General features: G+C 35.8%; 2 protein-coding genes across 4 annotated transcripts; one reads left to right on the top strand and one right to left on the bottom strand.

Annotated features, from left to right (window-relative positions):
- The first annotated feature begins 1,180 nt into the window (after positions 1 to 1,180).
- Positions 1,181 to 5,095, top strand: LOC107862125 (transcription factor ICE1). 3 transcript variants are annotated; one of them, XM_016707581.2, is made up of 5 exons: positions 1,181 to 1,522; positions 1,819 to 2,930; positions 4,011 to 4,250; positions 4,334 to 4,504; positions 4,637 to 5,095. In XM_016707581.2, exons 2-5 carry the CDS (start codon positions 1,833 to 1,835, stop codon positions 4,721 to 4,723), a joined length of 1,596 nt encoding a protein of 531 aa, XP_016563067.2. In that variant the 5' UTR covers positions 1,181 to 1,522; positions 1,819 to 1,832; the 3' UTR covers positions 4,724 to 5,095. The 3 variants fall into 3 exon arrangements, with proteins under 3 accessions (XP_016563067.2, XP_016563066.2, XP_047265926.1); XM_016707580.2 differs by having other exon boundaries at positions 1,357 to 1,526; XM_047409970.1 differs by having other exon boundaries at positions 1,381 to 2,930.
- A 2,321-nt stretch (positions 5,096 to 7,416) lies between these two features.
- Positions 7,417 to 13,222, bottom strand: LOC107862124 (auxin response factor 2A). The gene is made up of 16 exons (XM_016707579.2): positions 12,547 to 13,222; positions 12,353 to 12,468; positions 12,098 to 12,193; positions 11,924 to 11,980; positions 11,621 to 11,776; positions 11,450 to 11,534; positions 11,143 to 11,233; positions 10,902 to 11,066; positions 10,256 to 10,375; positions 10,012 to 10,087; positions 9,755 to 9,926; positions 8,738 to 9,649; positions 8,640 to 8,659; positions 8,374 to 8,564; positions 7,984 to 8,180; positions 7,417 to 7,845 (listed from the first exon to the last, which is right to left on the bottom strand). The coding sequence occupies exons 1-15, from the start codon at positions 12,644 to 12,646 to the stop codon at positions 8,003 to 8,005; spliced, it is 2,535 nt and encodes an 844-aa protein (XP_016563065.1). The 5' UTR covers positions 12,647 to 13,222; the 3' UTR covers positions 7,417 to 7,845; positions 7,984 to 8,002.
- Positions 13,223 to 15,942: the final 2,720 nt, after the last annotated feature.

The following is a 15,942-nucleotide window of genomic DNA, read 5'->3' as shown; positions in this document are numbered from 1 at the left end:
TCTGGTATTCAAAATTATTTAATAATTTTAATGATGAGAATTAATAGATATTTAATGGAGTACTCAAGATACATGCAATTAAAATCAAACAAATTATATTTTGAAAAAAAACAATTAGAGAATACTGTTTTCTTAAGATAAAGAAAAATTCTTTTTAATAGAATAAGCAAGTATGAGGGGTAGACTGAAAAATAATTGTGAAATTATGGTGCAATAATAATTTTTTTTATATATTTAATTAGAGAATTTAAGTTCAACAATACCAAATCATATTTGTTAAGAAGCATTTTATCATCTACATGAAATTGCTCAATACAAATTGAAATTTTATAAAGTGAACTAGATAAAATGGAATCAAGATTCCATTATATTTGAAGAAAAACTTACTAAGTTGGGATCACTAACTTTTTAAAAAAGTTAGAACTAATAAAATAAATATTTTTCTTATTTTTAATCACAGGTCCTCAAATAATTATATGAATTTGTTTTTATTGAGAAATATTTTACACATCGTATGAACATACAAATTTAATTTCAGTTGGTCTCAATACAATACCAAATACTGCTTAAAACCAAAACAAGCAGCTAGACTTGGTAGTTTTGATTCTTTATCTGTTATAATCCTATCTGGCAGTAATGATTATTTTATAATTCTTTTTAAATCGGTCAGTTTGGTAAGTAGAAATAGAATTATTTAATTATTGTATTAATGAGAGTCAATAGATATTTAATGAATAAAATTAAGCAAATAACATAAAACTAGAAAATAACATTCTCTTCATGAATAGGAATGAAGAATTTTTTTTGTTTATAAAATAAGCAAGTATTAGAAGTGACTGAAAAATAACTTTGATGTAGTGATAAATGTCTTTTTTATATTTAACTAGAGGACTTAAGTTTAAGTTACAAATCTGAAATAACATTTGTTAAAAGAAGCATTTTATCCTCAATATCAATGCTTCTTATCCTCTACATGAAATTGCTCAATATCAATTCGAATTTCAATAACTCTAATTAAAAATATTGGTCACTAATAAAATAGCAAATACATTTTCATTTTTAATTACAAGTGTCCTCAAACCAAAATATGAATTTGTTTTTATTAAGAAAAGTTTTACATGTAGTCTGAACATACACACATATTTTTTCATATTTATTTATCGGTCCTCAAATCTAAATAAGATTTGATTTATTAAGAAGCGATTTATACGGAGTATGAACACACCCGAATTTGCGGTCTCAATACAAATACCGAATACCGCGGAAAAACCAAAACAAGTAGCTGTACTTGGCAGTTTGTTAATGATTAGTTTGTTTTGTTTAATTACAAAATAAAAGCCCAGATTTATGCCAAACTTTATCCTCCATTTTTGAGCTACTTTCCATGATCAAACAATCTTTGCAAAAAAATTTCTATATTTACAAAATCTACATTTGGGCAAAATTTCACTATAAAACCAAGCTTAAACTTGAGCAGTAACATTGTGGATTTGCAATAGCACAAAGTGCAGTAGCAGTAGTAGTAAGTAGTAACAATAACTCTCTCTCTCTTTCTTTCTTTTTTTCTGGTCTTTATCTTAACTTCATGCATATATAGCGAAAGTTTTAGTGTGTTGAACTGTCTTTTTATTTATCTGTCTGTCTTTTTTTTTTTGCGCTCGGTAACGTTCTTAGCTATTAAGTGTTACGTTGCCTCTCTCTCATATTAAAAAAAAAAAAAAAAAAAAGAAGCCAAGCCATTTCCCTTTCTTCTCTGCTACGTCTTGGTTGTTTTTGCGAAAACTCTTCTCTTCTCATATTGTTTGTTGGTGTAAACAGGAGAAAAAAAGGGAATGTTATCTGAAATGAATGGTATAGGTTGGATGGATGGTAAGGACGATGAAGGAAATGATACTTGGCCAGTTCAGCAGAATAATAACGGGAACAACGAAAATCATCAGAATGGTGTGATGGGAAACAAAGATGATATGGAAATAGGTGCGCTTTCTACGTTCAAATCCATGATGGAGGCTGAAGATGTACACTGGTACAACATGAACAGTAACCAAAACAATAACGGGGGTGGTGGTAACATCATGCAGTCTCACCACCATGACATCAACATGTCATTCGCTCCGAATTTCAATGAAGTTGATAACAACAATTTGCTTCCTGTTGATTCATCATCGTCTTGTTCTCCGTCTCCTGGTTTCAACAGTCTTGACCCTTCTCAGGTAAACTTTTTCATGCCACCCAAGTCTACTATTCCTCCTTTGCTCAGTGGATTGGACAACAGCTTTGATTTGGGTGGGTTTCATGATTTAAGCTCACACAACCAAATGGGCCACAACAGTTTAACTTCTTTCCCTCAGTTTGCTTGTTCTAATATGCTTCCAATGCCTCAAGCAACAGGTGGGTTTGGTTCAATTGGGTTTGGGGTTAATCCTGGCAACGAGAGCGTTGGCAATTCGCTGATTCTTAATAGGTCTAAGCTGTTAAAGCCTCTTGATAACTTTGCTTCGATTGGTGCACAACCAACACTCTTCCAAAAAAGGGCTGCGCTTAGGAAAAATTTAGGGAATATTGGTGGAAAGTTGGGGGTTTTGGGTGCTGAAATAGGCCAATCTTCAAGCAACAAGGAAGTGAATGAAGCGAATGAAAGGAAGAGGAAATTCAGTAATGGTGATGATCTTGATGATTTGAGTGTTGATGGTTCAACTCTGAATTACGATTCGGATGATTTTGTTGAGAACTCAGCTACCATGGTGGAAGAAAGTACCAAGACTGGTGGAAATAGTTCAAACACAACTAGCACGGTTACTACCGGAGTTGATCAGAAAGGGAAGAAGAAAGGACTTCCTGCTAAGAATCTGATGGCTGAGCGACGCCGGAGGAAGAAGCTCAATGACAGGCTTTACATGCTGAGATCTGTTGTTCCAAAGATTAGTAAGGTATGAAATTCTTTTACAGAAAATTCTCGTGAATTTTGGGCTATGAATTGAACATGTTTTAGCCATTTACAATCATCAGCATTTAGTTTTGTGTGTATTTGTTTATTTCTTTGTTGCTGTTTACTTGGCTTTAATTAAGGTTAATCTTGTGTACTTAAGGTTAGCAAGTTTGAGTTTTGCATAGTTCAAAAGGTTTGTGAATTAAGTACAAATTGATATAGTCTGCATTTAATTCACTCACATGGACTCTATGATATGATTTTTAAAAGCATCTTAATTTTGGACCACATAGGGAATAGGAACTATTCTTGAAAGGTACCTCCTCTGCAGTAACTCATTAAGAGTGTTATCTTGTTCGCTGGCTTGTTCTAACATGATTTTTTATTTTAAATTTTCACTGTGTTTTCGGAAACAGCCTTTCTACTTCATCAGAGGTAGAGGTATGGACTGCGTACATCTTACCCCCCCAGACCCCACTAAGTGGGAATACACTGGGTTTGTTGTTGTTGTACTGTGTTTTGGTTTAATTGTTTGACGTCCCTGATTCAAATTTTAATAAGTAGCCTACAGCAACTCTTTCCCCCTCGGCGAGGGATTGAAACCGCCCTCGTCCAACCAAGATAAGATCAACTGGTCCCCTGACGTCAGCCGCTTCATCCACTAGGGTGAAATGACTCTTAATGAGGCTGATGGTGTTGACTTATTCATTAGCCTCTCGGCTTCGCGAAGCTGTGGGCCCAGTAGTGCTTTCATAAAGCCCGTAACCTGACCGACCTAAGAACCGATCTCAAGCTGGATGAGAAGGGAAATCAAGACTAGTGAGAGTAGTCATAATTCAACTAGGCCTATATCACTACCTTCGCCGGCAGGAGAGGATCCAGGATCTGTTATGAGTTACCATCCATTTGTTCCAGTAGTCAGTTATCCTAGATGGTCGTATAGTTTGATTGGCTATATCTTTGATCCCAAAATTTGTTGGTTTATTTACTAGTATTTTCAAATGGTGGAGAATCTTAAACAATATCGGTGCCAAGTGAACTACCTTTAATCGTATTGTGATTTTGTTTTGCATGTTGGCAGATGGACAGGGCTTCAATCTTGGGAGATGCAATTGAGTACTTAAGGGAGCTTCTACAGACAATCAATGACCTGCATAATGAGTTGGAGGCCACACCACCTGCCTCTTCTTCATTAACACAGGCGTCAAGTTTCTACCCCTTGACGCCGACTACACAGGCTCTCCCTGGTAGGATAAAGGAAGAGCTTTGTGCAAGCTCGTTTGCTAGCCCGCTGTCCAGTCCAACTGGACAACCAGCGAGGGTAAAATGTTCTTCCTTTCCATGAAGAAACTTTATATTGGCATCTCTTTCTTATTAATGCATGACAATACTTTTCGTGTGTAGGTTGAAGTAAGGGCAAGAGAAGGTAGAGCAGTGAACATACACATGTTCTGCTCCCGCAAACCTGGGCTTTTGCTTTCAACAATGAGGGCTCTGGACAGTCTTGGATTGGATGTTCAACAGGCTGTTATCAGCTGCTTCAATGGGTTTGCGTTGGATATCTTCCGAGCTGAGGTACCTTCTTTCTATAAACTTCCATTTCGGACAGTAGGATTAAGAATCTGCTTCATGTGAGCAAATGAATTGTGGATACAGTTAATTCTTTGACTTGTAGTAGTACTAATTATAGATTGTGTTTACTTGCAGCAATCGAACGAAGGTCAAGACATCCCTCCAGAACAAATCAAGGCTGTGTTGTTGGACTCTGCTGGCTTCCATGGTGGAATGATTTAAGCTGTTGTGGTTTATCAAGAGAGGTTCCATGCAAGATTTTGGACCTCAGGCTCCCTAGCTTTTGGACCTCTGACTTCCTTTGGTCCTTTTCTAGTTTATTTATATTTTCATGCTATTAGCTAGGTTTTAGACCCTTGTGGTCCGGCCTTTCCCGGAAACCCCACACATAGCGGGAGCTTAGTGCACCGGTGGCCCTTTTCTTTAGCTAGTTGTTAGACCTTTGTGGTCCGGCCTTTCCCGGAAGCCCCGCATACAGCGGGAGCTTAGTGCACCGGTGGCCCTTTTCTTTAACCAGTTGTATTCGTATCTTCTTTAGGAGAAACATGAGCTTATGAAGCTCAAAAACTGAATGCAACGGTATTCCTTTCAGAAGTTCCTGCTCCAGCTTGATCCTCTTTATTCATCCGTTCTTTTTACAATATGCAATCAACTTTGCTTAATGAAAACCTGATTAATAGAACGGAAAAAAGGTCAAAAATAGCATTATTTAATGTGAAAATGTTCATAAATACGCTCTATCTACCCACCTGCAGGTGGTTTTAAAAATACATCCACGCTACGTTTTTTAGCTCAAAAATACACCTTAACCTTAAGCAAACACCCTAAACCTTTTGCAATTTTAAATTATCACGTGTCATATTATGATTCGCCACATATATAACTAAAAAATTAAACTTATCCATTTTATAAAGAAACTCACGATCCATTCTCATTTTAGACTGGATCATCACCATCTTGATCTCCATGATCTTTAGCCCAACGGATTACATTAGTTGTCCTGCCCAAACAGTATGACACATGCATGAAATTAAAATATAACAATTTTAGTTGTTTTGTTCAGATAGACAAAATAACAGGAGAATATCGTAATAAAGTATAAGTAGGACATACACACACACGTAGGCTACTGCTTATGATAATTGCTATGCTAAAGCCTGGGCCTAAGGGTTTATGCAAAATTTGATCACTAGTTGTTGCAGTGCTTTTCACGCTGTATAGTTTTTTCTGAAGTATCTTATCATGTCTTTCCTTTTTTTCAAATATATTTTGGATATTTCTTTTACATCTACGCTTCGAGAAAGAAATCTTTGCGCCTCAAATGAGAAAAGAGTGAGACTATTAGGGACAGGTTTGTGTTTTTTATGTAGAGGGTAGGTCTAATTTTTGAATTAAATAATATAAGTGGTGAATCATAATAGGTCATGTAGGATTGCAAAATGACATTAGGTTTAGGATGTTAGTTTGAGGGCTATTTTTGAGTTAAAAAAAAAAAAAAAATTGAGTATTTTAAGTTTAGACGTGAATAATGGAGCGTAGTTGTGAATCATTTCTCATATAATAGGAGTATTTTTGACCCTTTTTCCGTTAATGGAATAAGATTTGCAATGCTAATTGTGACACAAATAAATAGGATCTGTATTTGAGTGATCACGATAGAAAGCAACCGCAGTTGATCACCTTTTTAGTTCATGACAAGAAAAATCGATGGAAGACGATGCTTTTTCCACAATGGTCATGCAAGGCAATCTATAAAGGGGTTAGTAATAGAATCGTGCAAAAATTGGTTTAATCAATGAATCAAACTTAAAAGATATTAATGGTTTAACGGTATGGGGTATTTGGTTAACGATCATGTAAATTTTTTTCATTGAACTATGGTTCTGTTCTTGTTTCTATGGTTTAAGTTAATGATTAAATCAGTAAGATTATACTAAAGTTATCTTTTTATCGAACAATGGGTTTTGTTCTTGTTTCTATGGTTTAAGTTAATGACTAAATTAATAAATCAATAAGATTATACTAAAGTTATCTTTTTATCTCTAGTTACATCATAGTGGCTTAAGATTTTAAATATAAAACTTCTACTCTTTTACATTTTATAGTTGTGGTCTTGTTAATGTTGTTTTTTTTTCTCAAGTCATTGGTTTTTTGGGGATTCTACACGTGAAATGTAAACAAACCTTGTTTTCTTTCATGAATGAATCGTGTAGACTTTTATGCATGAAGGTAGCATGCATATGAACAAAAGAAAATAAGAGGGGAAAAAAATGGAGAAGCACTTTTTTTATTAATTAAGCCAAAAATTGAAACGTTAATGATCAAAGATCGATAAAGAATATCTAGTGGTTTGGTAGTTGGTTTAGGGTGTTTACAAACCAAAACTCGAAACGAAATCAATAATACACAACCAAACCAAACCAAACCGACAGATGGACAAACCCATTTGATAATGCTCTTAAGGCACGCTACTCATAAGGTTATTAAGTTGATTTTTCATCATCTTTCACATACTATACCCGACTTAGTAAACTTGTCAATACTACCACCAAAGAGGAAAGAAGCAGGATGAGCATCTTCAACTAATGCCAAAACCTTAAATCACACAATAAAGAAACCACTGCACAACAATACATAGCTTTAGATGCAACAAGACAAAATGAAATGACATACATTTTACCATTCTAAACGATCTGGTTAACCTTAAAGGCGCACAGAAAAACTAGATGGAACAAGAAGGTTACAACGTTCTCCTGCTCTATCAAATCTTAGTCCAAATATCATTGATTTGTAACATTTACCTGAGTTGCACCTTCTTTCCAAAAGAGACTGCAATATGGTTGTCAGACAATGGGTAAGGAAACCAAAACTAATGTCCTGCAAGACAATTGTTCCGACCAAAATTGCAGAACAGACACACACAGAAAATACTTCATTTCTAACGCATTACCATAATTGGCTAATACAAAATATGTTGTCTGCCTGAAGCAGATGGATACCACTTCTACATAAAAATCAACCAGTACGGGAGGTACGCAGTGAATCGACAGCTTACTTACATCTAGAGCTAGAGCAACTGGTAAACGGGGATATGTACAGGGCGGGATTTGCAAAAGAAAGGTTAATGACCACGCTGATAATTTACATATACAATGTATATAGATAAGGGGCAGATATCATCTCCAAAAAGGGGTCCAAAAACTGCAAATACTGAAGCTGCATCTCTACGAGAGACCGTCTCATCCAGAAGTCTAAGGGAGTTGATGTAGTAGGTTATATTCAAAAATCCCCAAAGAAGAAACACCTAGGTGGATACAAGCCATCTCCTCGGCCATCTTATAAACCTGTCAAAGACAAAGCAGTAGCTAAGCAACAACAAAAGCAGCTGGAGTAACCTCCCAACCTAACTATCGAGGAAAATGTTATCATATACTGGAGCAGAAAGGAATCACTTGCTCTTCAAGTAGATTTCTTTTGAGTACCTAGACTTTGGAGGAAAACCTAAGATTCTTCTTGACCAGATTCAGAAGGAAGTTGCAGATTCTTCCCTTCTTTAGCATCTGAGCCCTCTGCGACGGAAGAAGTGTCCTCGCCTTTTGAATTAAGGGTCCCGGGATTCATTCGCTGCACCTCCTCTTTCGTATAGATGAAAATCTTGCGAACCATACCACAAAATTCCCTGTTTCAAACATTTGTTAAGCCGGTAAGACATGTAACAAACACCAAGAACACACAGCACTGATCCAGAAAGACTAGACAAGAAGCAGCGCAAATGGAGGAAAAAAATCACCACTTTGATGTATATATGAAACAAGGGTAAGTACTAAATATCATCACTTTGATGTATATATGAAACAAGGGTAAGTACTTACTGCCATGGATCATCTCCAACAAGCATCATGTCACCTTCATCATCAGTGTATACAACCAGCCAACTCTTACTCTGACACTTGAGTTCACCATTAAAATCAAAAAGCTGATCCAGTTCAGCAATCAATTCATCATAATTGTTGAACTTTGCGAGATCCACGGACCTACCAAGTGCTGTGCCCTGTTTATGAACCTGTAGGCAAAAATAAATCATTAGAAATTTCATGAAGCCAACAGCCAAAGTTGTGACAAAAGACCAGATTTAAACCTTTGTACAGCTCCTTGTTGCGTAGGGGAGATCGGAGCAAGAGGGAACGCCTAGACGACGTTTTTCTTCCTGGGCTGCAGTAAGTAGATCGAGAGGTGAACTACTATGACCTTTGCCATCCCTCTCTCTAGAAGCAATGTGAAAGGCATGAAATTGTTTGTCATGATCATTATCAACCTTTGATCCCTTTGATTGCTCGGACCTTTGATCAGAATCAGTGGCATGGGATTGATGAGGGTGTATACCAATATTCATGTCACTTGCTGAATCATTCAACGAACTTTTCCGCATCATGACAGGATCTGTGCAAACATTACTAGTAAGGGGAATGCCAAACAGCTTGCAGTTACCCTCTTTGGGTTTCACAGCCTCAGGCTGCTTTACAACAGTGGGTTTATGCATCATTTCTCTTGAATGAGCGGAGAGCTGAATGTAAGGCGATACTGGTTGAGGCATAATCCAGCTTCCCTGCTGATTATCACCTCTATGACCAGGAAGGACTGAAAACTCGCCAAAACCACTATACCTAGAATCTCCTCGCATTTGATAGGGATTATCACCCCCTTGGCCAGGAGCTTTTGAACTTGAATTCATCAGATTAAGAGAGAGACTGGAAGACAATAGAGACCATGGCTTTCCCAGTAAGCTAAAATCTTTTTCCTGGTCTTGTGCTTGTCGCTTCAAAAAGCTACCACCAAATGATGCTTGGTCCGCAGAGGGCAAGAACCCATGGGAGGAAGTATTTGGCACTCCAAAACCTGATAATAAATCTGTGAGAGATGACTCAGGCCTCCCTAAAGGAAGCCATTTATCTGAAAGATATCTCTTTGATGCGGAATGAATATCATTCTTTTCATCATCCATTGATGGTTGCCACATCATCGGTTTCTCGGCCAAGTCTGACTCATTACTTTCTGCAAAGCCACCTCTAAAGGTCGATAACTCTTGACCTTGCAAAACCCTCGAAAACCCATTGGCTTGGGAAAGGTCGGCAGTAACTCTGGATGGTCCTTTAATAAAAAATCAGAAAGTACATGACAATTACTTAGCTCGAACGCAAGATTTAAAAGCAGTACAAGATACTGAATAGAAAAGATCGAGATGAGATAAGTCACCTTCCCTAGTAAGGACAGATGAATCAGGAGATGAAGGCAAAATACTAGACCTTGGCCTTTTTGGCCTTGTGACTGGAGGTGCATTAAGTGCAGGAGGGTTAAGAGCCGGTTCTATTTTCCAGGGTGAAACTCGATCTGGCCTTGGAATGGTAGAATTTTCATCCCACCGAACCTATAAAAACCATTAATGAAACAAATTTCAATGGGACATGAGGTGAATGAAACAGTCGAGCCAGGAAAAATAAAGTAGAAACTACCTTCAGACATCTCCACTTAGATTCAAGCCACCTTTGGGGATCAGCATCTTCAATGCCCACTATAGTTCCAGTAAACCTATAACATTGCAAGTTAATTAAATCAGAGAACTGAATAAAACATACCCTGTTACGGAAAATTAAATTGAACCATCTAAAAAATTGACAGGTAAGGATTACAACCAACTCACATATTTATTAAATAGTAAAAAGATGAATTCAAAAAAAAAAAAAAACTGAAGCATACCTCTGCTCTGGAGCTTCTTCACCTTCGAACCTCATCTTGAACCTCATTCCAATAGAGTAATTATTTTTCACAGATTCCATATAGTGGTCATATGGAACTATAAACTCAGCAGGGCTTGTCCTGTAACATAAACAGTATGTTTATAAGGAAAACTAATCCTTTTGTCAGCGTTAAGTCAACAATAACTCAAGAACCTAGTCCTCAGTTAATCACCCTAAATTCCCTATAAATGGACATAAAAGATACCAAATCAAAAGATAAATGAACTTATAAAATACTGCAAGTTCTTGATTTTTTTATTTTTATTTTTTTGAAAGTGGTAACTTCTGCAAGTTATTGATATTAGGAGCAATCTTATAAAGCAGCCAGCTATTCTAGTAGTGGGCAACCAATATATCTTAAAAGGTTTCCCCAATGCATAGAGGACCAGCAATGTAACAGCATGCACTATTAATCCCAACCTCTGGAGAAAGACTATAAAATGTCTCCCAAATGCATAGACGACAAGCAATAAAACAACATGAGCTATGATTCCAGCCCCTGGAGAAAGTCCAAATGTACCATTTAACTCTTTAAACTTACAATCAAAGATCTCTAGTTACGTCCTTTAAGTCGGTGCTCTATTAAGTCATTTCAGAAAAAGTACCTTGGTTTGTAATACACTGTGAACATCGTTTTTGTCTGAATGGCATGCCAAGCTGTTGCAAGTACACCAAGATGCATGCTATGACTGGATATCACCGATGATGGAGCATTCCCCTGCTGCCTCATAGCACGCCTAACTCCAACACGAAGATCCCCATTCTCACCTCTAAAGTAGCACCAACACAACAGGTCAGACTCTGATTATAAACCAAATAAACCAGAGAGAGTTTCACAAATCGAACCTAAGAAATATGAATGCATCCCCAGCAACAAGCCTCTTTGAACTAACAAAGACACTCCAACCACTCTGAAGAAGATGCCTCCTTGGTTGGCCTGCAGTTCAAAAGCTTGGGTAAGAAACGAAGCAGATGTTAGCAGGACAAACAAACCCATCCATCCAATAATGGCATATACAGTGCACGATAAAATATAGAAGCATGCTACTGGACTTCCACCTAAGCTCTCAAAGGTCATAAATAGGTCAAACAGGGGTGAAGGTGGTAAGCTTTACAGAACATAAGGTGATTAAGATTAAGCTATGTAACATACCCCGGAATATATGCCTGAAGCGCCACTCATTCCCATGTAAATCTTTGGCCACCAACTCTTGTGTTGGAGGTTGCCGAGACATGTCCTGTTAATTATGAAAATTAAAAACCATTGGCCACTCCATTTCTCCATTACAGGGAATATGAACACATTAAACAATATTCTTCTAACCAGTGGGGGGAGGCATTCGTCAGCATGCCGTCTCAAGACAGAAAATCCACCATGAGTGCTTGTATCAGAGGCTGTTAGTGTCTTACAGAAAGAGTGCACATGAAATCGTGGTGGAGGGGGACGCATAGGTTCCTTCTCCACTGAATTCTCATCTTGCTACAAACAGGCATTATAAGAATATTAGATGAGAATTTCAACTAGAAATTCAAAACTCAAATAGCTGGACATACTCTATTCAACATGAGATCAAAAAACTGAAAAATAAAAGACAACAATTAAATACAAACATAATGGTGAACCTACATTTGGCTCCGGCATTAACGTCACTTGTGCATACACCTCGTCAGTATCTGGTTCAGCCTGAAATCGCACTCAAAAGTCAATACATAAATTCCAACTAATTACGAACTGTATATACTGGATAAGAATATTCACAGAAGGAAAGAAGACTATAAGCAAAAGAACCCTTCGGATCACCTTCAACAGAACATTCACCACGCGGCATAGTATCTTAGACGGGAGATTATACAAAGGCATCTGCTGGTCAGCCACTTGATTAGTTGACGCTTCAACCTACCATACAAACACATTCTATTACAAAAAGCTCCACGGACATTAGCTAACGCAAGAACTAATTCCCTCAAATTGCATGTTCAGCAGCGTAATGGAAAGTGAAATTGGACAAACAGTTCCCATAAAATGATGGTAAGAAAACGGAATTAAAAAACAAACCTGCTCGATATGACCTTGAGGGAAATAGTATACCAGCTCACCCTCTTTAGGTACCGTCACAAGTGGACCGGCACATGAACGCCAAAGCTCCGTATACAACGCCGTCTCAGCATGAGCTTTGAAAACACAAAACAAAAGCAAATAAGATAACTCACCGGAAAACAAAAAAAATACACAAAAATGGGCCAAATTACCTTTTCCAGCACCGGAACTACTCCTAACAGTATCAGAAACTTGCCGAGAGCCATCACTTGGCTCGTTGTAACCTTTAATCGACACCTCCGAAGCAGCCATTTCCGTACACACACACACACTAAAATTCTCAACACAGATCTCTCATCTCCTAGTCAAAAACTCCAAAAAACACAAAACAAAACCTCCTCCAAAATTCACCACGCAAAACCACTCAACCTTACCAGCAAATTGCTCATCAACACTTGCTCAGCTCAAAAACAGTAACCAAACAGACCCTAAAAACAGCACAATTCAGCTTTCTCACTCTCCTTACTCTCTCTAAAATCACCTTCTCCAAAATTCACCACACAAAATCACTCATCTGCACCATCAAATTCCTCATCAGCACTTTCACAGCTCAAACAACATGCAAAATTCGCAACCAAACAGACGCTAAAAACATCAAAAAATTCTCCAACTTTCTCACTCTACTTTCTCTCTCTAAAAACTGTCTATATGAAGCAGCTTCAATGGATAGAGGAAGAGGAGGAACACAACAAAAGCATTTGTTTTGAGGGGAAAGAGGGGAGAGAGAGCCTTTCGATAACCAAAGGGGTCAAAACGGTTGCAGCAATCATTTCAACCGCGGTTAAATTTCTAACCCGAGTCGAACGGCAACTTGCTATAGCCTGTTTGTTTCTGTCATTTCAACCGGGTATAGCCGGTAATTAAGACACTGTCTGGGGGGACAATTCATAAAGTGGGTATTAACGCCGTGTACGGTTAGACGTTTATTGCTGTCCTATTCTCATTGGTTTTCTCAATCACGCCGTCTGCTTTTGCCGTTAGCTAGATTACTCAACTGAGAATTTATGTGAAGCTAGGGTCTTTTAACAAATTTTTTTATCTTTATAAGGTTAAAATTTTTAATTGTACTCCATATATTCTTAAATAAAAATTGAAAAAGTTATAAGTACTATATGTTTAAATTCATAATAAATGATGATTCAAAAAATAATAAGGCGTATATTAAAAGAAATTGCGATCAAAGACTCCCTCCGTTCAGCAATACTTGTCATCTTTATTTCCTAATTGGATTTCATTTGTGCTTATTATTTTTTATAAGAAAGGACAATTTTGTTTTGTCTATTTTACTCATAACATTAATTATTTATTCTCTAAATTAATTTTAATGTATAATAGTCACCATCAATTAATATAGGTATACTATGGTAAACAATCATGTTAATAATTGTTTTCTAAATAAATGTATCAAGTCAAAATATAGTAATAAATAAAAGTAAACGGATGAAATAGCAATTTATTTGACTTTTAAAATTTGAATCGTGTAACATAATTGAGATAAGGAAATAAAAGTGAGACTGGATACTCAAGTCATCTCTAAAAGATGAAATTTCAAATACGTTGGGTCTACTATCCAAAATGATGAGGAGATTGACGAGAATATTATATGACAGATTGAATTAAGGTGATTGAATTGAATCTCTTGTGATGAAGAAAATGGCATCAAGTCATAAAACAAGTTCTAGAGGGTCGGATTCAATCAACTTTTATTATATGGAGCGAAGCAACTGTCAAACAAAAACTCACATATATATTAGATGAGAATTTTAAAATGGACTTATGGGCTTGTGAGAGATGTGATCACTTGATCAATTTAAATATATTTTTTTTATAAAAAAAAAAAAAAAAAAAAAAAAACTAGGTAACATCTTTTGACGAATAAAATATGAGAATTAAAACTAGTCTGATTTAAATATGTCAAGAAGAGATGCATAGACTAATCTCCTAAAAAAAAAAAGTTGTGCGAGGTTGTTGTTGAGGCATGAAAATGTGATATTATTGTTGGGAACAAATTGAGGAAATAGAGATGTTACTCCTTTTAATTTTTTTCTTTCTCTTAGTCATCACAATTTTCTTTTTGACCTTTTGAGAGTCAAATAATATGCCATTTAATCAATATTAATATATTAAATATAAAAAGACTACAATTATAAAATTTTCTATATAATTTAAAATTATAAATTTTAAATATTAAATTAATCTATTTAAATTTGACTCTAAAAATTAATAAAATCAATTCTTAATAAATAAAGAATAATAACTACGTATTTTAAAACGAATAAAATAGTAACTATAACCATAGGAGTTGGTGTAGTGGTTCAGCACCTCACCCCTTAAGCAAGAGGTCGGGGGTTCGATCGCCGTCTTTGATGAATACAAAAAACTCCATGCCGGCTATGGAATACGTTGAGAAACTAAAAATAATAGATATAAAAATAAAATAAAAAAATAGGGAATTGGTTAAAAGAAAAAAAAGTGGGAGATGGGGAAGCTGCCTTGTCGTGGTATTAACAGGCAAAGTTGTGTAGGCGCCAATTCTTTCATTGGTAAATAAAAGCTGGCGCACATTATTAAGTATTAACCCCCGCCCCCCCGTTCCCCAACCCTTACTTATTTTTCTATTAAATTGATGAATTGAAATGTAATGTACTGTGTCCATTCACTATTTCTGGCGCGGGTGTCATACCTGTAAAACCAAACAGAAAGGAAACTCCTCTTTATTTTCATATGTTTCTTCTTCTTTTTTTTTTTACATTTTTACATCTTATTTTGAGTTTCAATTAACTTTTCGAATAAAAATGTAGAAATTTCAATCATTCTATTATAGGTTAAGTTTAGTTTTTTCTTTTTTCTACTACATAAAGTTAGTTTGAATTTACATCAGATGAATAATTAAATTTTGAGCAACTAAAAAATCAATTAATTGAATACTGCCATATAAAAATTGAATGATATGTAATTAACACGTTGCATGTTTTGCGAGTAGAAAAATTTAGAATTTTAAGTTTACAAAATTTGCTTCAAAAAATATAGTAGATGTTTGATCGTGAGAATATTTTCAGTTTTTTCATAAGATTATTTCACTTTAATAAAAATAATAATATTTGGCCATATAAAATTATTTTAATTTAGTGAGGATTATTTTTGAAAAAGTAAAAACAACTAAAACTTGTTTTCGCTCATATTTCTCTCATAAAAAAATTTAGAAATAACTTCAATTTATATCCATGGTCAAACATATTTTCATGGCCAAATATAAATTTTGGTCAAAATTACTAAGTTCTACAAAATTCGAAGTTAGCTCTGATACTGCAAGCATAAAATTAAAATTTTATACGAAATGCAGAATAAAAATAGCAATATGTGGATCAAAATAATTGATTAACATAAACAACCCTTCATTAGAGTAATAATTTTTCTTGTGTTAAAAAAATAATACTGTATAGGACAAAAACTAAACGCGATAAAGTAATGACAAACTGTGGTTGATCAAGATAAGGTCAAAAGTTTAACTGTTGCAAAGAGTTCGAGATTATCGCCCACCTCCAGGA

The sequence above is a fragment of the Capsicum annuum genome, chromosome 3 (assembly GCF_002878395.1).
Source record: "Capsicum annuum cultivar UCD-10X-F1 chromosome 3, UCD10Xv1.1, whole genome shotgun sequence".
Taxonomy (NCBI): Eukaryota; Viridiplantae; Streptophyta; class Magnoliopsida; order Solanales; family Solanaceae; genus Capsicum; species Capsicum annuum.
Note: the sequence above shows the minus strand (reverse complement) of the source record. Positions and strands in the feature narration are given on the sequence as shown.